The 24727-nt window shown below is 39.6% G+C and overlaps 1 protein-coding gene across 2 annotated transcripts; it reads left to right on the top strand.

Annotated features, from left to right (window-relative positions):
• Positions 1-7713: 7713 nt before the first annotated feature.
• LOC110973195 (sodium- and chloride-dependent glycine transporter 1-like) lies at positions 7714-24519 on the top strand. Of its 2 annotated transcripts, none has more exons than XM_022223835.2 (13): positions 7714-7850; positions 12601-12826; positions 13560-13691; positions 14500-14722; positions 15455-15587; positions 16946-17080; positions 17982-18085; positions 18549-18673; positions 18989-19104; positions 19796-19927; positions 20696-20896; positions 21577-21753; positions 22095-24519. In XM_022223835.2, exons 1-13 carry the CDS (start codon positions 7842-7844, stop codon positions 22347-22349), a joined length of 1968 nt encoding a protein of 655 aa, XP_022079527.2. In that variant the 5' UTR covers positions 7714-7841; the 3' UTR covers positions 22350-24519. The 2 variants fall into 2 exon arrangements, with proteins under 2 accessions (XP_022079527.2, XP_022079528.2); XM_022223836.2 differs by having other exon boundaries at positions 7715-7850; positions 12604-12826.
• Positions 24520-24727: the final 208 nt, after the last annotated feature.

The following is a 24727-nucleotide window of genomic DNA, read 5'->3' as shown; positions in this document are numbered from 1 at the left end:
GGGGGTTCAGTAACTTAGGGGGACAGGTTTAAAAAGAAGAGGCCCCACGCAATAAAACGGAAAAAAAGTGAGTCCTTTTGCCGTTTTTTTTCCCCTACTATATCCTCTACCGTTTCCCTTTTTCCTTCACTATCCCGTCCTTTTATTTCTCCACAGTTTTCCTGTCATTAGTATAAGGATTATTACAGTTAGTATACACATTTAATACATTTAATCCAAATTGTATCGTAAAAGGAATCAAACCTGCAATGAATAAATAAATTGTTTCTGTCTAATGATAACAGAAAACGTTTCTGGGCTTATGTAAGAAGTAGGAGGCAATCACCCACTCCTTTGTCTTTCAAACAAGGTGACAACATACTCACTGATTATGATGATAATTATAGCCACTGCATTCAATTGTTATTTTGCCTCAGTTTTTTCTGAACCTAGCAATGTACCTGATAACCCGCCATCTTGTGATTTTCCGATTGATGATCTTTCCACCATTCATTTTTCTACAGGTAGTATCCGTCGTATTATCTTATCCCTTCCACAGGGGAAGGCACCTGGGCCTGATGGGATTGGTGTGAGATTCTTGTCTAATACTGTAGTCTCGATATCGCCAGTTTTATGCAGGATCTTCCAAACTTCCATCAGGTGTGGCTGCCTTCCTCTTGGCTGGAAGACTGCAAACATTACTCCTGTCTTCAAATCAGGTGATCGCAGTTGTTTGAATAATTACCGGCCTGTTGCTCTCACCTCCACTGTATGTAAAGTCATGGAAAGAGTCATTTCTGATGTTATTCTGAGGCATTTGGATGATTACTGCCTGATCTCTGCTAATCAACATGGTTTTTTACCTCATAGATCTTGTGTCACTCAATTATTGAATGTCTATCATACTTGGGCCGCACAGCTTGATCAGCGTAATCCACCCAGAATTGATGCTGTTTTTTTGGACATGAGCAAAGCCTTTGACCGCATGCCCCATGACACACTTCTGCATAAGCTCGCTTCTGGGTTCAGCATAGGAGGTGCTCTCTGGAGTTGGATAAAAGATTTCTTGGTGGGCCGACTTCAGAGAGTGACTTTTGTTGGTCGAACCTCGGAGTGGTCTTTGGTGAAGTCCGGTGTTCCTCAGGGCAGTGTTTTGGGGCCCCTACTTTTCAACCTTTTCATCAATGACATTTCCCGCAACATTAACTCACCTTGTGTTTTGTTTGCAGATGACGTACTATTATATTGTTCCATTCGTACAGATTTGGATGTCTCTGAACTTCAGAATGATCTTAATGAGCTGAGTGCTTGGAGTGCCTCTAATGGTATGACCTTCAACACATCTAAAACTAAAATTATGCACATTTCCCGTAAGCGGGCTCAGTTCTTTCCAGCTTACATTCTTTCCGGCACTGCTCTCACAGCATCAAACACGGTCAAATATCTTGGCGTCACTCTAAGCGCTCAGCTCTCATGGAATGACCACATTAAATCTGTCAGCTCATCAGCCAATCGTATGCTCGGGTTTATCAAAACCGTGGCTTTTAATGCCTCTGTACACGCTAAACTGGCCCTTTATAAGGCAAAGAAGCAGGATGATACGCTAGAAAATATTCAACGACGTGCCACTCGATTCATTTTAGGTCAGAAACGTGGAGTTATGTCTTACACAGAGAGACTTGAGATCCTCAACTGGTCAACTTTATCCAATCGCCGTAATTTTGCAGTGTTGTCCCTTGTATGTAAATGTCTTCTTAATCTTGTCAAGTGTGCAATGTGTCAGACTAAGGTTACCGTGAATTCCAGACATACCAATATCGTTAGTTTTAATCATCTCCAGGCTAGAACACAATCTCTTCATTTATCCTGCTTTCATCAGTTTCCCTGGTTGTGGTCTAATCTCCCTGAACACGTTTCTAACACTCTTATTTTGAAACCTTTTTCACAATTCCTGGCAGTATTGAAAAATACTGTCCTATACCCTGATTCTTAGGCTTGTTTTTTGTTCTTGTTTATTTGTTTTATTTTGTTTTGTTTTTCCATTTAGGCCTACTGCTATTCAATTCATGTAGTGTGGAAGTTCTTCTTTTATCTCCTTTTTATATCTTTTTACCTCATGTTTGGCTACCCTTGTTCTGTTAGTGCAATCCTCTTTTCATTATTTTGTTTTTGTTCCCATATGCAATCTCATAATGTCATTTATTGTATGTGTATATCCTGGATAATTTTTTTTATTATTATTCTGCTTTTTAAATATTTAATTACAGAAGTAACGCTTTATTGTTGGATGTATTTATCTATTTATTGTTTAATTTATACAAGGTGCCATAAAGTATTTTTAAATGTGTGTTTTTTAAAATTTATTCTTAATGTCTTCATGTTCAGTGTTTTTACATGTACATGTATATACAGTATACTTATTTTATTAATTTGTTAATTTCCCACATCTTGATGTGGGGAGACAGGTCTGTGACCACAGTGATTCCGTATTACTTTTGTCTCCCCTATGCCCATCTTGCTTGTGATGTATATTGAATTTTTGGCATGAATAAATAATAATAATAAAAGAGAACTGTTAGGTATTGAAATACAGCAGTCTAACTGACCACGCCACATGAGCGCTTGTTGCCGGAGGAAGTCGATATGTTCCATATAAAGTTACGATTGAATTAAGGAGAGGTCACGATGAGGTCAAGATGAATATTTAAAAAATTAAATATTTATGAAACTGAATATGTAATTATTCACGAATATTTGTATAAATTAGAATATTTAAATATAAATAAATGTGCTACCCGTTGTTAATATAAGTAGGTTGTGCCAAAGGAAATCAACTAGGTAAGGTACATGTACATGTACATGTACTGTACATGTACATGTACATGTCTGAGCACAATTGACTGTATGACGTGAGTTATCTTCGTCGTATTATGTAAACCAAGAGAGCAAGAACAAGTAGAAATGCAGTCGGCCGTACGAAAGAAGGAATTTCAGTCCAATGCTGTATAATAACTCAGGTGGAGTCTCAGTGCTTCACCATTAGCAATACATGCACTATGAGCGAGAATTGGAGTCTTACGCGCTTGGTGAGAGAGGTGACTATCACCCCGGAAAAGACCCTGTGGTTTTTGAAGGAGCGGGGGCTAATAGCAGCGGCGCCTCTGTGCCGTACCTGCCGGCGACTATTGAGGTGGACTCCGAGGGCAGACATCACCGATGGTTACATGTGGCAGTGTACGAAGAGAACATGTCGCCAATATTGTCACAACCGTAGTATGCGGCATGGCAGTTTCTTTTCCGGCAGTCGACTACCTCTCGATAAATGCCTTGTTCTCATGTACTGCTGGGCAATGAAGCTGTCAAATACCCGGGCAATCAGGGAAGCCAGCTACGACGGTGGAACAAGTTGTGAAACTGTTGTAGATTGGTATACCTATTGTCGTGAAGTTTGTCTGCACGTTGTTCAGCAACATGGCAAAACGTCGATCGGGGGACCGGGCCTGACGGTGGAGATAGATGAGTCCAAATTCAGTAAACGGAAGTACAATCGTGGTCGCCTAGTTGAGGGTAAGTGGATACTGGGCGGGATTTGCCGTGAGACAAAGGAAGTTTTCTTCATCGAGGTAGCCAAACGCGATTCGGCAACACTTATTCCTCTAATTAAGGAATATGTGGCTGCCGGCTCCACAGTCATTACTGATTGTTGGAGAGCGTATGACTGCCTTGATGAAGATGATTTCCAACACCTCACGGTAAATCACTCTCTTAACTTTGTTGATCCATCCACTGGCGCTCACACAAACAATATTCAGAGCCAGTGGTGGCAACTAAAGCGAAGTCTGCCCAGTACCCACACCAGTGGAAGCGACCAGTTTGGGTTCTACCTGGCCGAATACATGTGGCGCTGCCGACATGCAGGAGTAGACCACTTCAATCAAATCCTTAAGGATGTTCTTCTCCTGTACAAGCCTCCCCTCACATTTTAGAGCGCACAACATCTCGCTCTGGCTGTCAGCCTTGGCAGATAGCCACACAATAATCTAAAGACAGGTTTCAGCTCCCTTTTCCCCTTCCCTCTGTATAAATATGGAAAAAAACTCCTCCAACTGACAAGCACTCTCTAAAAGAAATTTGCCCCTTTTTTCCTTCTAACCAAATCCTCCAACTTAAAAATTGTCGCAAAACACGCACTATTTTCCCCCAAGTAAAAATTGTACATGTACAGTAGGGCACATTGCGCGGTATTTCGTGAACTGTGTAGATCCATCCAGACAGATGACGGCCCTCTGCACTCCTTGTGTTGCGGATTCATGCATAAAATTACCTCAATGCTTGTGGCAGCCCAACCTCTGTTACATAATGGTTCTTTCCGGGTATGATTCGGTTCATGCGCACACGTCGTGTGCATTCGCCATGTTCTTCAGAAGCAAAGATGGCCGCCTGTCGATGTAAACCTGGTCCATGTGTAGCTCCAAAAGTGTGCCCAAAACTCCACATTTCTGTCCTATGATGTTCAGCTCTTCAATGCCTATTGGAATCGTCTTCATTTGGCGATCAAAGTAAGGATACTTTTGTAGTAATTACGCGATATTACAGTGAACTTCGTATATGGAATTCTTCCCAAGGATTGATTATACTGTATATCATAACCAAAACTGATGAAATCCATTTTCAGATGGCTTCCCTCTACTTTCTTGGGCACCGAGGACCGTTTTTCTCTCCACAGTCTCATCAACTCGACCCTTGGATGGAAACCCCCAAACCCAGGGAGTAGATCCCGGCCCTTATTTCAACAATCCGTCCATTTTTTTTCAGCCATAAACAATCTCTTTTCTCAACAGAAACTGGGGGAGGGGGGGACACTTATGTGCTAATGAGCTGAGCAGAAATTTTCACTTGAATTCATTCATTGCACCCAGTCATTTAGTGAGAGCATGGGGGAAAGGATGGTGAGAATTACATGGACCATGGAAGACACACTTAAAATCCAGCTCTGGGACCATTTTTTTGTGATCAGAGTCATTTGAAGAAAAAATGTAACCACTCACAGGGGAATTCTTACTTTCATTGATAGGCCTGTTTTTAGTTGCCACACACCTGTACGTGTAAAAAGGCCTGGTCATAGTAGTAATGCCATGAATGCTCTCTCCTTGAAGCTGACTGGTGTTTTGCATTTTCCAGTTTTCATGTTCTCTTCCATGTGTACAGCTTTTGCCTGTGAATTCAGTTTGGATGTTAAGAAGTGAAATTCATAAATTATGTTGAAATATTCGTCAAATGAAAGTTCCCTACCCAGCAACCATTTTCAATCTGATGTAAACCCGAAAATTAATTTTAACTGTTCTTAGGTGATAATACAAACAAAGGTAAGGCTGTGTTCTGGTACCTCCGGCCTGTTTGATGAAAGCATGGCTCTACATTAAACCGCAGTTGCGAAGACCAGGTTGGCTTTTTGTTGATTTGTGGCAATGTTCATTAAACATTTGGTTGTTTAATCTGTGCCTCATGTTTGCAGTTCGAGGGATTGTCAAATTCTGGACTGGCCAAAACACAAGACGGTTTGTTCCAGAAAGGCATCTTCCTGCAGCAAAACACTGGACACGGAAGGTGAAACTGACTCTGCAAACACTTTTCTCGTAGAAAAGCTGCAAGATGCCGTCAGTATTCGAGACGGTGAACAGACATCAAATCACCCCCAATCACAGACTGAGGTTAATATCTCTGAAGACTCACAAGAAACATCTACAGCTCACCCAGAACCAATTTGCAGTATCGTCGTCAAATGCCAAAGAGACAGGCATCAGATTCATGTTAACTCAGGGTGGGAAGCCTCTACAATGTTGTCCCAAATCAGCGAGAAGGTCCGAATTCCCACAGAGAAGCTGAAACTAGTACACAAAGGGAAGCTTGTCAGCGAGCAGAATGTGAAAGATTGTGTGAAAGACAAGGCCGTGTTTCAAGCCATTGGTGAGGTGTCTGAGAGTGAGGAAGGCTTGGATCCAGCTGTCATTAACTTGGTGATGTCCAAAATCAAAGTAGACAGAAATGAGGCCATCCGAGCCCTCAGGCTCAAGGGAGACGTCACAGATGCAATACTTTACCTTGGGAACAAATAAGATAAACTGCAGGTAATGAGAAGAAACAAGAGATGCAAGTACTGTACTGGTACACCTCATTCTATGTACAATGTACATGAAGTGTGAAAGAGATGTAGAGGATGCGGTTACTATGGACAGTGTCCATGCTCGCAGCATCCCTCCGTCGCTAAGGGGATGTCATCCTGTTGAGATATGTTGCAATTGTGTCATTTCGCTCTGTGCTTCCAGTAAACATTTTTGATTTTGCAGTGCCTTTTGATTAACTGCTTGATTCATTTATCTAAGGTATACAATTCAGGCACTGTGACTGGATTATTGGATTATTAATTGTAATGTCCCTTATCCTACTAAATGCAACAAAATGCATGAGCGTACAAAAGTTGCCCGATGTTACTGGATTTAGCAGTCATCACAAGTGGACAAATACATGTACCTGGTGCGCTGTGGGCCGGTTTGTTTCACACGGGTCTTGATCTCGATCAGCCATCCTAACACTGGTTCCCACCATCCATAAGCCGAGTTTTGGTGTCTGTAAACCAACGACGGATCACCGATCGTGATCCAGATCCATGTGATCTCAATCAACGATTCTTACACTGGTTCCCACCATCCATTAGGCGAGTTTTGGTGTCTGCATACCATCAAAGGATCGCTGATCATGAACCAGATCCATGTGATCTAGATCAGTGATCCTTACACTGGTTCCCACCATCCATTAGGCGAGTTTTGGCGCCTGTAAACCAACGACGGATCACTGATCATGATCCAGATCCGTGTGAGACACATAGCCTTGTAGAGTAAGGTAGCATAACACATTGGCTGATGCTTCGCCTGATACGTGTACACATAACGTGTACACGTATAGTGTAATAAACTCACTCAATCTGATTGCATTTCATAGGATCTTTGGCATTTGGATTGTGTCACATGTAGCAGGTTTCCGAGGGACAACCTCAATTAGTAGGGATTCATAATTACTGTGCTGAACTAATGTTCCAGAGAAAAAAAACCCCCAAAACAAACATTGAAGACAGTTTATTCAGGACAGTTGATGAAATGACATTCTCACTCCCACATATGAGTAAAATTATTATGAATTACAAAAAGTTTAGCTAAAACTGGAATTGTAGATTTCATATATGTATCAGTTTTACACATTGGTACAACTAGTGCAGTCGTTGAACTGTCTCTGAGTATTCTAGTAGTTGTGTTGTTCAATTTAAGGGGTGGAAGTATATTTCTAAATCTGGGGGATTCCAAAAGTTTTGCACCAAAGTTATACAATAAGGTATCCCTTCTAGTTTCAAGACAAGAAATACCGGTACCTAACACATCCAGGGCAAGGGAGTAGCTGTGATACTGACGAGGGCCCAATATAATACGACATGCACGTTTTTGTACATTTTCAATTTGATTATGAAATCCATTACTTAGGTACTTGTACCTCTACAAACCCAGCCCTGTACTTAATATTCGTGATGTGAAATGCATACTTCTGAGCATTTGAATAAGGCCCATTGTACTGGTGATATCTAACGACTTGTCCAGTGCTGGTCACGTTCCCATGCTTATTGACACGAGTGAACTAGATTCAACACCTGAATAATGCAATCTTTAAGTAAACATGAGCTGGGTAGTCTAGTCTTCAGATTACAGAGGTCTGCTTTTTTCTCAGTTCATGCTCGGACGTAGTTCTTGCAATCTGTAAAAGTTAAAAGCCATAGAGATACCCAGCAGGATATACACTGTAGGTTTACTACAAGCATGGATGAGGTTTGTACAACGCTTTTGTCAGCATTTGAAAATTGTGCATCCAAATCTGCTTAAAATGGAAAAGATCGAGCTTGAAGTTACTGAATGTTTGTGCTTGAACGTGTGATGTGCATGCTAAGGTGTCCAAACAGCCTATGGCGTGTAAGAGATAGACAGCCCTTTGTCTAAAACCCCATAAATTAGGAAAACATTTTTCTCAAAGCATGAAGAAGTAAAGATACTGTATTGGCAATGTTAATCTTGTGGATTTTTTTCCACACCTTTGCACATTTTCCATTTATTCCAACATGAAATGTTGCCTGCCCCTGCATGTTTGCCCCTTAATGTGCAAGTATACTCCTGTGGGTCACAGGAGCATAGGGGTAAGATATGTCTGTATTTATTGTGATTTCCGGATTTTTTTCATCCGGATTTTCCCGATTTCAAGTCTTTCAAACAATCTGTTGGGTGAGATATGTCAAGATTTCAGGTTTTTTTATATCATGATTTTCCCAGTTTCGGGATCTTCAAGCAATCTGTGTTTAAAATCAGTAATATCCCAAGTTCACCGCTGGTCGTTTTACATATAAAAGGATATAAAACACAAGAATTGGGTAATAAGTAAAGGGGTACCTTTAGGCAAACACAAATATATGAAGTAGACCGTAAACTTCTTTAGGACCCACAAAACTGTTGGTGATTATTTCGTAGATTTTTAAATTTCCTCCAATCTCACTCCTGCTGTGGAGGTTTGTGCACAGTACAGGATGATGAAGATGAGGTTGAATTGTGGCTCACAACATTTTATGAACTCACATGACGTTTTACTAGGCGGTGGGATTATTTTGCAATCGCTTTTCTCAGTTGTGTAACCCCTTTGCGGTAGTACTTGTGATGTTACCTCAACTTGCCTGGGTTGTTATTCAGGGTTTTTTAAGCCTAAACCAGAATATTTAGCCTAAGCTATCCTTCGTCTTGGCTAGGGCTGTGTTCAGCTGCACAAGTTAAATCTAGGCTAAAGCTTATGCTGTACTTTCAACAATTTGAGAACTCCATCGGCAAGTTCTCAAAAAAGATCTCTGTTTACTCCACCCTTGTTACAACTGATAATACATGTATAGTAACTGATGAATAACCTGCCAGTATCACCAACCGGCCGATGAATTCTAAAGTGGAAATTCCAGCTGATCATTTATCACCTGTTGATAGATTGTGTAATTGAAAAGATCTGACCAACAAATGTACTGTCACCTTGTAGCAGATATTGTGTCAACCACTTACATGTATATCAAGAATCAACAATGGATCAGCATTGGGAAAAGGTGTGACTGTTGCAGGTTAATTGAAGTTGATTAAGTGCCTTTGTAGATCACATTCAAATAAACAATGTTGCGGCTAAATATGGAACAAGAATGGCTAGAAATTAAAGTTTTTAATTTTGAGAGAAGTTGCTCCAGAACACAACACCTTATTTACGTACTTTTGATTAAATTATTTCAACCATTTTGGTTCATGCATTATTGATCGGCATGTGTATAGCAAAACTTGGGGGCAGAAATGATCATTGACTTGAGCTGTCATCACAAAAGATAGAATGTAAAAGTGTATCCGTTATTGGTTTAGATTTATGTGGCAGTCTTCCTTAACCCTAACCCTCCTCAATCCTTCACCTGTTGGAGGACTGAGGAGTGTTAGGGTTAAATAATAAACTAAGTCAGGTGCAATTATCCTTCAAATCTTAGGTTTGTATTGATAACCGTTACAGTTTTGAGGTTATAATGAATGTCCCATTTAAGTGAACCTTAAAAAAATTTCTGGTAGTGCAAAGTGGGCTCTTTATTTTCTTATTTGGTAATTAATTATCCACCCACTGACTTTCAGTATCTGCCCACGCTTTTGGGGCGTGGCAACTTGAAATTTTTTTTTTGCCTGACTTCATAATGTTCAAGAAATAATAATTAATTCTCCCCAATCAGAAGCTTCTCAAAAAACTTAATTTCAATTTTAAATTTCATGTAGGAGTGTACTGCTACTAATTCTGTCATAGAGCAAGATATGGACATACGTGTAGCATTTATATACTTGCACGTGTAAACGTTTTTGACCTGTTGTGTACCATTAGCACAAATTTAAAAGGTACCTTTTCAGCTGTTTAAAGGCATTCAAATGCATTCAAGCAAATTTATTGGTTAAATAACATTCCTCAAAGTTCGTTTAGAAAAGAAATGGATATTTAAAAAAAAATGGACAGTGCAGCTTTAAGCTTGATGGAACCCATAAATGTTCTCGTCCAAATTTCAAGAGCCAGACCCACCACTGAGGAATAATTAGTGCCTGGTACCCAGTGCCTCCTATCGGGGTCTTTGAGACACTCGAGCTACATGTAACATGAATGTGTGCATGCTCAAATGCTTCAAGCAGTTCTTTGTCCGGCAAACAAAATTGTCAACCTTTTCTCTATACCAATAAATTATCAGTCATTTTTTGTTGTCGGTTGATAAATTAACTGGTAACAGGTAATTCGCTATCGGTTACATTGTCCTTCAAGATGATATATTGTTGATTATTGGTTTTTTAAAAATCTAAACCAACACTAACATGATTTGTTTGTGATACTTCTTCCACTGTTTACTACATTATAGCCCAACAGTTATTTTTGTGATAAAGGTTTATTTTATCCTGTGAGAATGGTTATTTGTAATGAGCACTCCTTGGAAGGTTAGAAAATGCAGATTTTCTTTTCTGTATTTTATGCATACCGTGTGTAAATAATGAAATGTGAAACTTCTATTTATGCCACTGGTACATATTACTAAACATTGTTGCCAAGGATGATCTGGTTACCAGTGATGTGCAAATCAGATTTTTAAATGCACTCCAGTCAGTGTTATGTGCACGCAAGGAAGATTTGTCTAAAAGTTTTTTTATACATGTAACTGATCATCATTTCACCAATCTAACAACAGTGTCATGGATTAGCGCCGTTTTGTCTCTTTCTACTGCAAACTTTACTCTATGGCATTTTCCATCAGGCATTTTCAAGAGCATCCTGACATGATGCCAAAGTTCAATTTTTCCTCATATTCTGCACCAGTCCAGGGCATTTCATGGCCTCTTAACTTGCACGATTGCCGTGGAAAAAGCTGTGTAGCATTGGATTTCTGCCAAGTGAGTCCATGGTCACATTTAGCCTCTTACATGTATGTGCTAATGTGCACAAAGCTAATGCACCTGAAATTAGGAATAAGGGAAAATGTTTTCATCACATGTATGTGTTATTTACAGTGGGATTTGCACATCATAAAACCTGCCAATTTTTGTGGTCCAACTTGACTATTGAACATGAAATACAAAATGGCCTTATCAGATCTTGTTTGTTAGCAAACAGTTCCTTGTGGCCTTAAGGGGTGTGTGTGCATGGTGAGAGAGTACCCTCTTCAAATAGCAGGTGTTATAACTGCTTTTCAAATTTTATCTTGTGCTTGTCCATTTTGTCCCTTTGGCCTTGTGCTACAAATAACACATGCAAACAATAATATTGTACATTTTCTCAGGTCAATTTTTTCTAGGCCCACCTTGATAGAAGCTGGTTTTCAACAGGTACTGGTGCCTTTGATCCCAACATAAATGTGCTACCACTTACACACATTTGGAAAACTTTACTTCTCAACCATGAATTGGTTTTTACCTAAATGCTGAAGTTCTCTTTGAGATGAAAATTAGAGCTCCATCTTCTGCTTTTGTGACATTTGTTATGGATATATGGCCTCAGAAAAAATGAAACGCGGCACACTTTACATCCAATTATAGAAGATATTCAATCACATTATTTTTGACAGTCAGCATTCACTTTACACAGATATGCACAGAAAAGCAATAGAACACAATAAAAAAACACAGGTTCATAAATCCACATGTCTCCTCAGACATGGTGCGCTTCCTGAAATACCTTTGCACGCCATGTTATGTCATGTGAAAAACCTGTATAGACACACATAAATCCACTTGTGCAGTCCTGTTTTGTGTTGTATGGGCAACTGCCTTAGCAGAAAACAGCAAATCCCTACATGTATACAATTGTTCTCCAAAGTAATGCTCTACAAAACATGGCTTTGTCTTTTTAACCTTACACAAAATTTTGATGTTACTTTAATTTGGCATATGAAAAAGCTGATAATTGATTGAATCTTTGCTCCTGAACTTCCTTATTTTTCTAAGCACAGTGTTCTGACAGGGCTGTTCTTAGAAACTTGCATCTAATTTACCATTCCTGATCAAGTGGTGAGTCATTTATGGGAATTTCCTTTTGATTGACATTAACCTTAAAATCCAAGCAAAATTGCAAGTGTACCAAATCTCAAGAAGTGCAGCTCCAATTTGTCTTGCAGGATAATCTGCTGTACTTCTATGTTGGTGGGTTGTAGTCAGAGTGTGAGAAAACAAATTGCAGTATTTCTGTATGCTTAGGATGGATAAATATGCGATTGTGACCTGCACTTTTAATAAGCGGGCTGTGAGGGAATTTTTTGTTGGGGGGGGTTGGAGGCGGATAACACGTAGTGGATTTTTGTTTGACATGTATTTATGTTCAGTAATAGCTATGGATGATGCGCAACACATACTTTGTTCACAGAAATCCATTCCTAACCATTTTATCACCGTATACCTTCAAGAAATATGTTATGAGAAGAGAATAAAAGTAACTCATCAAAAGGAACTTGTTACTTTTTGTAGCTAGTTGAAAAATCTGTTTTTGTCTTCCACCCATTAGAAGAAGCTGCAACATTTCAGTGAGTCGAGCAGTGGCATTGATGGCATCAAGAAGGGAGGGACAGATGATAGCTCCAGCAGTAGTGGCAACAGCTCGGGGTCCAGTGATGAGGGAAAGAGAGAGAAGTGGAGCCATCAACTAGACTTCATTCTGTCCTGTATTGGCTTCGCTGTGGGCCTTGGCAATGTCTGGCGATTCCCGTACCTGTGCTATGAAAACGGCGGCGGTAAGTTTGTCGGAAGCTTCAAATGTTAGGGATATTTCATCCGGGGAGACCCTGTGTCTCATCTGGCCTTAAGACAGGCTAAAATGATTCAGTACTGTGCTCTGGTGAATAAATGTTACTTTTTTCCATCCAAAGCACAGACAAATACAGTAGGCTCACATAGCACCAATGGGTACCAGTTTCACTCATTTGGTAGGGAGTTGACTGGCAGTTTTGCCTGGGGAAGAACAGGCAGATATTTTAATCCAAGATAAAACCCCTGTGAACAGATCTAGCGGCTATCCTTATTTGCAGAAGGCTCACAAAAGTAGACTCACAAATCTGTGTTAGAAGAAGCATTCCAAATTAAAGAGGATCCCCAAAAGAGTTTACATGATCCATTGGTTAAGCTGGTTAGGTACGAGTACCAACCTCTTGATTCCAAGGTTGGAATTTTTGTGTGAACCGTCTAACTTTTTCAGTTTTAAAAGACATGTTCACATGAAAGAGCTTTGTTTTTGAACTTTGAAAATTAAAATGCAGTTTGTTGACTATTTAACTTGTACCCACAGCACCATGGTGACCAAACATGGCACCGTCATATCCCGCTCATCAGGCTGTCTAATTAGTGCCTGGGAAATAGGATCAAATTTACTGGCATATTTATTACTTGTATAGCAAACAGGAAATTGAAGTATATTTATCGAACAGGTTTACAATTATGTAATTAGAGAAAAATGTTCCTGTATTCTAGGTGCATTCCTAGTTCCATATGTCATCATGCTGTTTGTGGCTGGCCTACCGTTGTTCTATTTGGAGTTGGCGTTTGGCCAGTTTGCCAGCTTGGGAGCCATTGCCGTATGGAAGATCAGTCCACTCTTTACAGGTAATGACAACTCATTTATTTTAGTGTTGCGGTATTTAAACAAAAACATCGTCATTCAAGATACTGGAGGTCAAATTTCTCATTTCTAATTTCTGAATTCAAGTTTCTCTGTTTTCAATTTCATGTCAGGTTTCAATCTTGAATTTGCAGTAGAAAATACCGGTACTCTGTCTTCAGTATTTCCATTCCAAGATTGTTAACAGCCTACTACAGTTACAAAAAAATTAAAACATTGAAAACAAGATACAAACACCAACATCCAAGAAGACGGCATAAAAAAAATAAAACAAAGAAGCGAAACAGTTTGTGAAGGAGCCAAATCTGATGTCTGAGGATTTTCCTCTTCAGCTTGTTACTATGACTTATGATATAACTTGTCAATTACAATTTTTGTGTGTCTTCCTTTCATCAGTTTTGATATCTAGACTAACGTATATCTGCTGCAGTTAGGTTGGCACCAGTGTTCTTGTACTTTCCTTAACACTGATCCCTGGTTATTGTCCGGCATGTTTTAGGCGTTGTGTTAAATTGTTATTGTCTATTTTTACCAGTCTTCCTGAAATTCATTCTTTGGGTTTTTATCCACATCTAGAACTGATGCATCCTTCACAATCTCCTCCAAAGATCCTTTGGATACTTTGTTGTGCCGTGTATGTGGTGCTGAAGAAATAAATTACTCTTAATTTTTTTTCAAACAATCAGGTCTTTTCTCAAGGTCTAATCTTCCCAAGTGACTTGTATACCATCCATTCATTCTCTCATTTTCCACAACCGTATATGACATCTTATCTCCCCTTTTTGCCTTCAGGTGTTGGCATTGGTATGATCATCATAGCAGCCTTGGTTTGCATTTACTACAACGTCATCATCGCTTGGACTATCTACTACCTCATCCGATCCTGTACGACCGAAGCTTTGCCGTGGTCCACCTGTGGCCATGAATGGAACACTGACCGATGCTACAATGAGTCCATGAACTACACCAAGGAAGAGAGTGAAAACCTGACGAGACCCAGTGATGAATTTTGGCAGTAGGTTAAATTGTGACGTTGAAAATTCAATCTCTTCATTCAGAATGAACTCCCTGATAATCCCCAAAAGAAAGGAGTTGGATTTAACATGGTTATTGGTAATGCATACTGTCATACCAAAGATAAGGATAAAATGTGAAAGGGTCCATTTTGAACAAGGCTTGAAGAGTCTTGGTTTCAACTATTGGGATATCTAATCCCTAAAAGTCCATGAATAGGTTTTGAGAAGGTTTATGAGATTGTGGAAGGTATCCGGTTCGTAAGTGGCTTCGTCACAAAGGCGGATGTGCCCCGATTTGCATGCTTCTGTTGGATGATTGCTTAAGTTGCGTGTTGACTTCCGGTTCCACGGTTCCATGTAAACCGCGACAAATGCATGTAACTCTATGTGCAGTGCATGTGGGCGTGGTTTAAACTGAAGTGACGTCACACTTACGAACCAGATAGTCAGCTGTTCACTTTTAGTTTGTTTGAGTGCTTATTTAAAATGGCTTGAAATTCTAGATTCAGTGTCAACTCTTGCAATACCTCATCCTTTAAAATTCAATCTAAAGATTTTTGAGGAAGGTACAGCCGAGACACTTTCTTTATTTGAGACTCACCCGTGTGAAATGGAAAGAAATGACGTGGATGCTTGAAAAGAGTTTTTGGTTGAAGTGTTAAAGGGATTTTGGGTTAGTAGAGCTGAAATTGGTTCACATTTTCCCCTTTTTTTCTTGGCTTGATTTGTAGTCGTCAGGTTCATCAGTTGACGGAAGGAATCCATGACATAGGTGGTATAAGGCTGGAACTGCTTGGCTGTCTGGCACTAGCCTGGCTCATCGTGTATCTGTGTGTCTTCAAGGGAATCAAGTCATCGGGCAAGGTAAGTTCAAGCTAGGATCACATCTGGAGGTTCTGATCCTTACAGCTTATATCTAAATATCATGTGCAACAATATATCTTTCCATCACCATCACTGTGCAGACAAAAATACCTCCTACCATTGACTTATTAAAGGGTCTATGCCAGAATTAAATTTTTTAATCTATTAAATGAGTTTTGGAGGTGTCTTTAAAACTTCTTTGTACAAATAAAATGCTTTTATTTAGTCGTGAGTGGTCTACAGTATGTAAAATTAGAATTTAAAAAATTAGGGATTTAAATTTCTTATTTAATAGAGCGCGCGGTGGCGCTGTTTGTGACGTTGACTCCGGAGATCAAGAGTTCAGTCAAGATGGTCTGGTACCCAGGTTGCGTTGTGGGTACCAGGCTAACATGGCAGCTGGATGCTGCGTGTAACTAGTGCGTGTGCGTGCGTGTGTACATGTGCGTACCGTGCTTTGTACTCGACATCAAGTGGACATGGCCAATTTGTCGTCATATTCAACTGCTGGAGACGGAGAACTTTCCGCAACAGATTCTTCAGATGAAAGTGGAGAGATTTCTGGTGAAAGTGGCTATGAAAGGCAGGAGTTAGGGGTTCGGCCGTACATGTATGAGCCTATGAGAGGCGACGACGACAGCGGTTCTGTACCACTTGGCTCGGGTCAGCTTCACTTTCGCCGTCCAAATTCGTCAAAATCTTGGGTCAGATGGAAAACGATGCAGACTAAAACCATCTTTGGTAGTGTTGCTGCAACCAGCTACAATACAGGTCAGTGGCATTCTGAAAAAAATACGTTATTTTCGTGAAGGAGTGCGGCGAAATTCTCAAGAAACTTTACAAGAAGTGCGTGTGACGCTGCCAATCAAGCTGCCACATATAACCGGGAAAGTATGCTGATCTCCGGAGTTTACGTCACACATTCCTATGTTAATGAGGAGATAGGCGGGGCGTGTTGGTCACCCCTGAAACATGTTTTCATTTTTTTATTGATATCAAGGCGGTGCAACCAAAGGTAAAATGAGCAAAAATTTGTTCAGGTAGAAACACTTTATCAATTGAAATAATAAAAAACACATTACATAGACCCTTTAAATAATCTTAGCTTGAAATTGGGCAGGTTTGCTATAACATTCCGGACATGGAAACAGATTATTTTGCCTGAAGTAAATAAAGTACAGGAGGGAAATTAGTGATGCAGTTCAGCCCAACACAAGATTATTTGCTACTGATTTTACTGTATATTTCCATGGACTTTGTGGAAACATTGCTGACTCTTGGGTGAGAAGAAAGACTGTGTAACCATTTCTAAAGTGGTTTCATCCTTATTAAGAATTTCTTACATTTATTGTATACAGGTGGTGTATTTCACAGCTTTGTTTCCCTACGTGGTGCTCATCATTCTGCTGGGTAGGGGTGCATCCTTGCCTGGGGCAGGTCTGGGAGTGGAGTACTACATCAAACCCAAATTTGAATATCTGCTGGATCCGAAGGTAATCATGTGCTCTGGTGTTTCCAGATACACGTATGCAGGCGATGTTGATTCTGAGCTCTTGAACCACAGAAATCTGCTGTGATTGGATTTCTTCGCTTTCTGATTTGATTCTGAACTGACCTGGTCCAGGTCGATTTGTTTTCTATTCATGTATTAACAGTTTAGGGGAAGCAGATGAGTTGGATTATAGGTGGGGGTCTTAAAGCTCACTACAGTTTATTTTATTTAAATTCCCATTTTCTGAAGTGTGTCATATTCTCTTCAGTGACTCCACAGTCAGCGTAGATATCACTTGCTTGAGATTATGTGAAGACTTGTATCTCAAAGTGTCCACATGCCTTACGTGAAGAGTGAGGATTTCTTCACTAGCCATACTTCTCAAGTATTGTCTGTTTGAGAATTGTCATGTATCCACAGAAACAACTTAGTTACTCTGAATCGATACACTAGTATTTGACCAGATTTCACAAAATGAGACTGAAGTATGGGCATTATGGGGGGGGGGACATTTGAACTCCCAGTAAAAACAATTGTTTGAAAATACCTCAAAATTTTCCCCCTTCCTCTGTTAATCTTTTTTCCGTTTATTGCTCATGAGTGTTTTCCCCCCCCCCAAAAAAAAAATCAACCCCCTATAAACAAGTGCTTGGCCCCCCTGAAAAAATTCCTGGAGATGCTCCGAATGTGAAATATATTTTGTCATAGATATTTTATGCGATGCATAAGAAGGGCACGCTTAGCTTCTTGTCATCACTCATTTTAAAATCCTCATAAGTATGTTGGTGAAAAATATGGCAATTCCTTTTCCTTTCCTTTGTACAAGAATTTGTGGCCTAGTAAAAAAGTTCTAGTTTGACATTATTTGTTTATCCTCTGTTGTCTATATTTGTCATCTCTAGCCGTGGAAGGATGCAGCCAACCAGATATTCTATTCCCTGGGAATCTCTTTTGGATCACTGACAACCATGGCCAGCTTCAATAGATTCCATAATAATTGCCAGAGGTAATTTAAAAATGAAACTGCAGCATACATACTTCATTATTACAAAACTACTTTCCCAACGGCAACAGAAGTCCTGCAGATACACATGCATGTATATGCAAATACATGTGTAAATTGTGGGGATCAGCATCAGAAGATGACATTGCATGTTGATGTCTAACTTCTCCCGTTGATATTGATCTTATTTGTGTGAATAAAAGCAAACATGCTTGCACAAAATGTTTGAAAGACAAGCGAACATGAGCCCATGAACTAGTATTATTTTCTGTCGGTGATACTAACTTTGGAATAATAGTGGGACACACTGGATTTTATATTTATATCACACATGGCAAAAATAAAATTTGTGTGGGAACATCTCTGGGTCTAGTACCCCACCTCCACCCCTTGGCAAATTCAGAATTGTTTAATGTCTGTTTTTGCATTAAGACCTCAGTCTTTATTGTCTTGTTTTTCTTTCCAGGGATGCTCTGATTGTCTCTCTCTGTAACTGTGGAACCAGCATTCTAGCAGGATTTGTCGTATTTTCCACCCTTGGTTTCATGGCGGAGGACAGCAACAGAAAAATTGACGAAGTGGCCGCAAGTGGTATGTTTGTGTTGTGTACTTTTGAAGTTTTATGCGAATGGTAGCTATCATCGGTCTGTGTTTTCAGAATGGAGTGATTCTAACCAGCCCCTTCCATAAGTAGGTTGATATTTTTGTGTGAAAATATTCGTCGATAATGAGTGCATTTACAACCTTGATTTGTAATTTTTTTTCTCATGGAAACAGTCAAGAAAAGCTAGTGAGTAGGAAACAATGTGCTTGGAAAATGTTGACTTTGGAGGTGTAAAGTGACTTTTTTTAGGCAATTGTTTGGTGGGCTGTGTTGCGAGTCACTCCCATTTTCTTTTCCTTCAGGTCCTGGCTTGGTGTTCATTGTTTACCCAGAAGCCCTAGCTAAGATGGAGCCTGTTCCACAGCTTTGGTCTGTCCTCTTCTTCTTAATGCTTCTGACACTTGGTCTGGACAGTATGGTAAATGCACAAAAGAAGTTCATATCTTGCACTTAAAAATAAAATAAAAAAAAAACAAACCTTTTTTGTTTTCACTTTGAAAGTTCTGGGCCCATTTTCACAGACGCATCACTTAGCAAATGTATGTGCCAAGCAAAAGTGAGCGAAGTAACAACGAAGTTACAAAATATAATCAATACATGATCACCTGGCTTGCAACCATTTTTTGCTGAGCAGATATTTTCAGTGCTTAACAAAATTTTTTAGGTCAGTGGCTCTATGAAATTTACCTCTGAATAGGTCCACAAATTGCCAGAACTTGCCTCCGCACTTTGGAATGCCATCTTCTGACTTGAAAATGTAAAAACCGATATATATCCTTTTCAATTCTTCAATTCTTCAATTCAATCTAGTTTACTCCAAAATCTCACCATGTTTGAATGCATGCTCGCAATACTTGTGATTGAGCATCAGATATAACTATACAGTCCATGGTACTGGAATTGATGGAAGGTTAAAGTTCTCTTTTTAATTTTTTGCCATTGTTCTTGAGTTGCTGATCTTATCGACTTTGAGTTGGAGAGTAAGCTGAGTCGCATATTGTATGATCAAGGAAATCTCACTAAAGGGGAGGCAACTTCTTACCGTTGGTGTTTATTTGAAGGGAGACCACAAATGTTGAACAGGTCTGGTTACCTTTTTCTAATCCTAGTTTGCCATGATGGAAACGGTTACTACTGCCGTGATGGATGCACTGCCTTATCAATACAGACGCTGGAAGTGGCTGATCATACTGGTAGCTTGCTGCATTGGATTTCTGCTTGGGATTCCACTGGTAACCCAGGTGAGCCTGGAGTGAGTCGTAGTAACATAGTAACATCTTGTATTGGTGGTAGATTTAGCTATAATCGATTCAGGCATTGATGTCTTGGCAAGAACTGCTCGCCTTGATGTGCTAAAGGTAAAATACAAGTTATATCCACTGAACACCCAATTTCAACATGACCTTAATTGCTTTCAACTATTTCTTAGATACAGTGTTCACTGTGGAAACCCTTAGATTTGGTTATCAGTCCTTTGATTAGTCATTTTTAGTTATTTCATTAATATGAATTGCTTGATTGTTTAAGGAGGTATCTAAATACCTTGCTCCTTCACTTTATATGTCTAAAGTGGATAAAGTGGTTAACTTCACATTGCCACAATATGTGCTACGTGCGTGCAGTCTTGTAAGGCCTGCACACAGGCTCATAATCACGATTGAGAACCAAAAGTGCAGTTGCTCAGTTTCACCCATTTCTGGCAACAAACCTTCGGTAGTACATGCAGTTACAGCTATTGAGCACAATTAACAAAATGGTGTTGGATATGCTGTTTTTAACCCACCTAGGGTTCATATTCAACATCTCTTACAGCTCATTGCACCTGAAGTGAAGGCCAGGTTATATTGCATCCCTGGGTGTTAAAAACTGCACATCCTACATCACTGCAGTCAACAATCGTAATATGTATACCTGACTAATATATATGCTTGTTCAATAGTGGAAATTCAGTTTTTGGGACATAATCTCTAGATTTCAGGCAAATTTTTGTGTGATTTAAATTCATTCAGGGCGGCTTGTATTTATTAACCATCGTAAACGACTATGCCGGTGGGTTTTCCCTGATGGTCATTTCCATCTGCTACTGTGTGGCTATCTGTTACGTGTACGGGCTTAACCGATTTGGTCAAGACATCAAGTCTATGCTGGGATCGCTGCCTAATATCTACTGGAAGGCTTGCTGGGCTGTGCTCTCCCCACTGGCTCTGGTGGTAAGAGTAGATAGAGCAGCTATTATATCATTTGACCTACGTCAACCCTAACAATCTGCTTGTCCTCTATCAGTCGCCTGTTGGAGAATTGTTAAGGTGAAAACCCAGTTGATGAGTTGGGAACTTTAAATGAGATTTTTTTAATTGAGAAGACTATGCACCTATTTCACCCTCCCTAAAGACACTAATAATCAATATAATATTTAAAAGGAGCATTTATATTTAACTGTTTTACCAAATACTTTCTATCTTCTCAGGAAAATATGGGCATTTTGTGTCATGTAGAATGACAAGCTGGCGTGATAAATTATCAAGGCTTGAAAAAAAGATACTCTATCGGCATGATTCATTAGGAAAGCTCCCAGCAAAAGCCAGTGGACTGAAGCTTAAGTATGAGTGTCAGACAAAATGATATGAAGCATTCTCTTTACACCAAGCAAAGCCTGTTGCACACCTTGCGAATGTAAACGGATCATCAGCTTTAGTCAAGGTGTTCAAAAAAAGTGTGCAATCATGACATGCCGATAGTGGCCAGCCATTGATCCACTTACAGTATCATTGCATTGGGTTATCAAGACTTGTGAACAAATAAAATCAGAAGGGTGTGCAGCTTGCTGAGGTATGTTTTGAGTACTTTACATAGTCTGTTTCCACTTTTTTCTTTCTATTAATGCTTGCAGGCTATTGTGATTGCCAGCTTCATATTCTATGCTCCGTCTGGATACGATGGCAAAGTCTTCCCGCCTTGGGCTCAGGGGCTGGGCTGGATCCTAACCCTTCTTTCCTTTGTCACCATTCCAGTGTATGCTATCTTTGCTGTGTTCTTCAGAGCAGATAGATCATTCTCTATCTTAGATGTGAGTACTGCAGTTTTTTCCAAGTGGATGTTTTTGCGGACTGAAATTATCAAGTGTTATGAGTGATGAGAACATTTTCAAGTCAAAGCTGCCGGGTAGTGGCTTTATGTTGGAGATTATCCACTCAATTTATTTGGAATGTACTAATGAAGTTTCATGTGATTCAATTTGTTTTTTCAGCATAGAAGTGTTTTCCTCTTTGTGGTTTATAATGTTTGAAACTTGTTCAAAATGTGAGGAATTGTTTAACTTGAGCTGTTTCACCAAACTAGGTCAAGATGCGAGGCATTTATCCTCGTTATGAGGTCTTTATCACCAAAACTGTTATATTTTCTGAACAGCGGCTCAAGGTTCTTCTGAGACCCACCTGGGACTGGGGTCCTACCCTGGACAAGCATCGCATCGAGGCAGGCTACGATCCCTTACCCGTTGACGGTACTCCTCCATCCCAGCTAGAGCTGAAGTCCAACGGCTTCTTGGAATCCAAGAAGCCTAGCATTGCTCTCATATCTAGCTCCTCCATGCCGCCTCAGGGTGACATAGACTCTCAGGATCTCTACTGCTATGACCAAGCAGTGCAGGTTGACTTGGACTAGACTCAGAAACAACACTTATTTTTTTCTTACACTTGGCTTAACCCTAACAGTCCCAAATCCTCCAATTTCAATACGATTTTACATACACCCTTGGGGGTTTGGGTTAGGTCTCGTCGGCCTTTATTGGCAGGTACAATGTGGAGGTACATAGAAAGGCCAGAAATTCAACTTCCTCCCCCCGATTTCTTCTGTAACAACAAAGGATTGACAAATTCACCCATTTTAGGATTCAGTTCTGTTTTTCAGTATTTTTCCCATGTTCTTTCATGGAACCAACCTTTCAAAACTTTTAAAGTTCAGGAAAATTTGACTAAGTATTGACTTCAGTGTGAGGTTTTTATCTTGTAAACTTGGCATATTTTTGGAGATGTGATTCAGTTTAGCCCCATTTTGTAGCAGGCAGCCTAATTAATTTCCATTTCTGATGCCTTGGCTGATTGTTTGAATGTTTTTAGCACTTTACAGATTTACATGTCTCGTGGCACTTTACAAGTTTACATGTCTCGTGTCAATGAAAAGATTCCTGTATATTTCAACATGGATTGTTATGGATTTTTTTTAGATATGATCTTTTTCAAAACTTCAGATTGTTTCTTCAACTCTGATCACTGCTTAACCCCAACACCACATTAACACCATAGTACCTGTGGCTTGTCACATTCCACAGGGTCACACATTGTGTTTCATTTTACTTCAGAAGGCAAGGCACTGTGCTGAATTGTCCCCCTGCATTCAAAAAGTTGGTGATAGTTGACCATGGTCAGTGTTTTACCTTTCACTCCATGAGATCGGGGTAGTTCACATCCTATCATGCCCCTCCCCTTTCAAAAAATGAGGGCCCTCTGCTAAGTGTACCCTAGTTACGCCACTGATGTTAACATATTATTGTTTCGAAAATGTGACATTAACCTGTTGCCGAGAACTAAACAATAACTTCGATAATTTGTAAGAATAAAGTGACCTTGACATCACCAGGTGATGTTATAAGGTCTTTACGAAGCTCATTTTATGGATCCATGATGGTAGGTATGGTACACTGTAGCTTAGTGGGTGATAGTTAAGCGTGGTTTGCTATTCTCTAATGCTTCTTGTTCAGTATTCTCATCAGGTGTGAGCAGATGACACTTCTGTGATGGGTTTTCATTTTTAAACCTAGTCCTTGTAAATAACCATGAATTAAAATCCATCGCACAGTCGAAAGTATTGGTACGTATAGGAAACGCACAGATGTTTTCTTTATTGATTTGATTTTACCCAATGATGATCATTCAGTATATGGCATGACGTATATGAAATGCCTTCCCCACAACAATTCACCGTGTAAAACGTGAGATAGACTAGAGGGCTATTGTTTTAAAGTATTGCTCTTTAGGATAACTTATTGATGTATTTTCTTTTAGTGTCAGTTTAAAGTTTTTCCAAGACAAGGACTGGAAAATTAATTTCAGTGTGATTAAATAGGTCATCCACCCGGAAGTATTTGTAGAAGTTTGAACTTACGTTTCAAGTCACTGATTTTTATACTCAATAACGTGTATTTATACGTGTACATCTCTGTTGCAAAGAAGTATATCATTGTAAATTTGGCTTCTCCTACTTCAGTACTGTTTATTAACACTGCCATTGAGGTGTCAGTTTAAATAACTGTTTATGTAGATCTTTGGTTTTTTATCCATTCTGTATCTTTAGAAAGCTAAATGGGGAAATTGTATCAGTTGTATGAATAAGTTCTCAATTCAACCAATTCAAATTATAATGTGTGTTGGAAGTAGTTAATGAGGCCTCCATAATAATGGCTTAAGAAATATCAAGTTCATTTTGTAAATTTTTCTTAACTATATACAATTAGTAAACACTGAATCAGAAAGAGATATTAGAGGTTATTATGCCTTGCTGGGGCCGTGGTGACTAGCAGTGAATGCACAAAAGGTTTACTTGAGCCTATCTAGTGATTCAAAACCCTTGCCCTCCAACTCCAAAATAGAGGCTATGCATTGCTGGCATCTCCATGGTGTCTTAGAGGCTGTTTTTGTTATTTGGAAATGCACAAAAGGTTTACTCAAGTTTATATCCCAGTGATACAACCCCCCCCCCATTATGCATTAACACACTCTGTGCTCTGTATCAGAGCAATACAAAACTGAGAAATAAACCACTTTATCAGATCCCATGCCCCGAAGTATTGTTTCCTGTATCTTTAAAACGTGAAGTTGTCAAGATTTTTCCAATTAATGATGTCCTCATAAAAGGTTACCATTGGTAGCGAAACCCTAAGGGATGGATCATGAGTACCCCCCTTTTTTTAAAAGAGATACGTACCGTTTCCTTTTACTGCTGCTTTGTTTGTAAATAAACTTAGAATATAACCCTTTCATATT

Source organism: Acanthaster planci, linkage group LG02 (assembly GCF_054643075.1).
Source record: "Acanthaster planci isolate LZ-2023a linkage group LG02, COTS_SCS, whole genome shotgun sequence".
Classification (NCBI taxonomy): Eukaryota; Metazoa; Echinodermata; class Asteroidea; order Valvatida; family Acanthasteridae; genus Acanthaster; species Acanthaster planci.
Note: the sequence above shows the minus strand (reverse complement) of the source record. Positions and strands in the feature narration are given on the sequence as shown.

What these genes read in the sequence shown, in the direction of transcription:
- LOC110973195 (XM_022223835.2), top strand. An exon ending in CCCAGTGATGAATTTTGGCA is followed by an intron (nt 14,723 to 15,454) that starts GTAGGTTAAATT and finishes CTTGATTTGTAG; the next exon opens with TCGTCAGGTTCATCAGTTGA. An exon ending in GAATCAAGTCATCGGGCAAG is followed by an intron (nt 15,588 to 16,945) that starts GTAAGTTCAAGC and finishes TATTGTATACAG; the next exon opens with GTGGTGTATTTCACAGCTTT.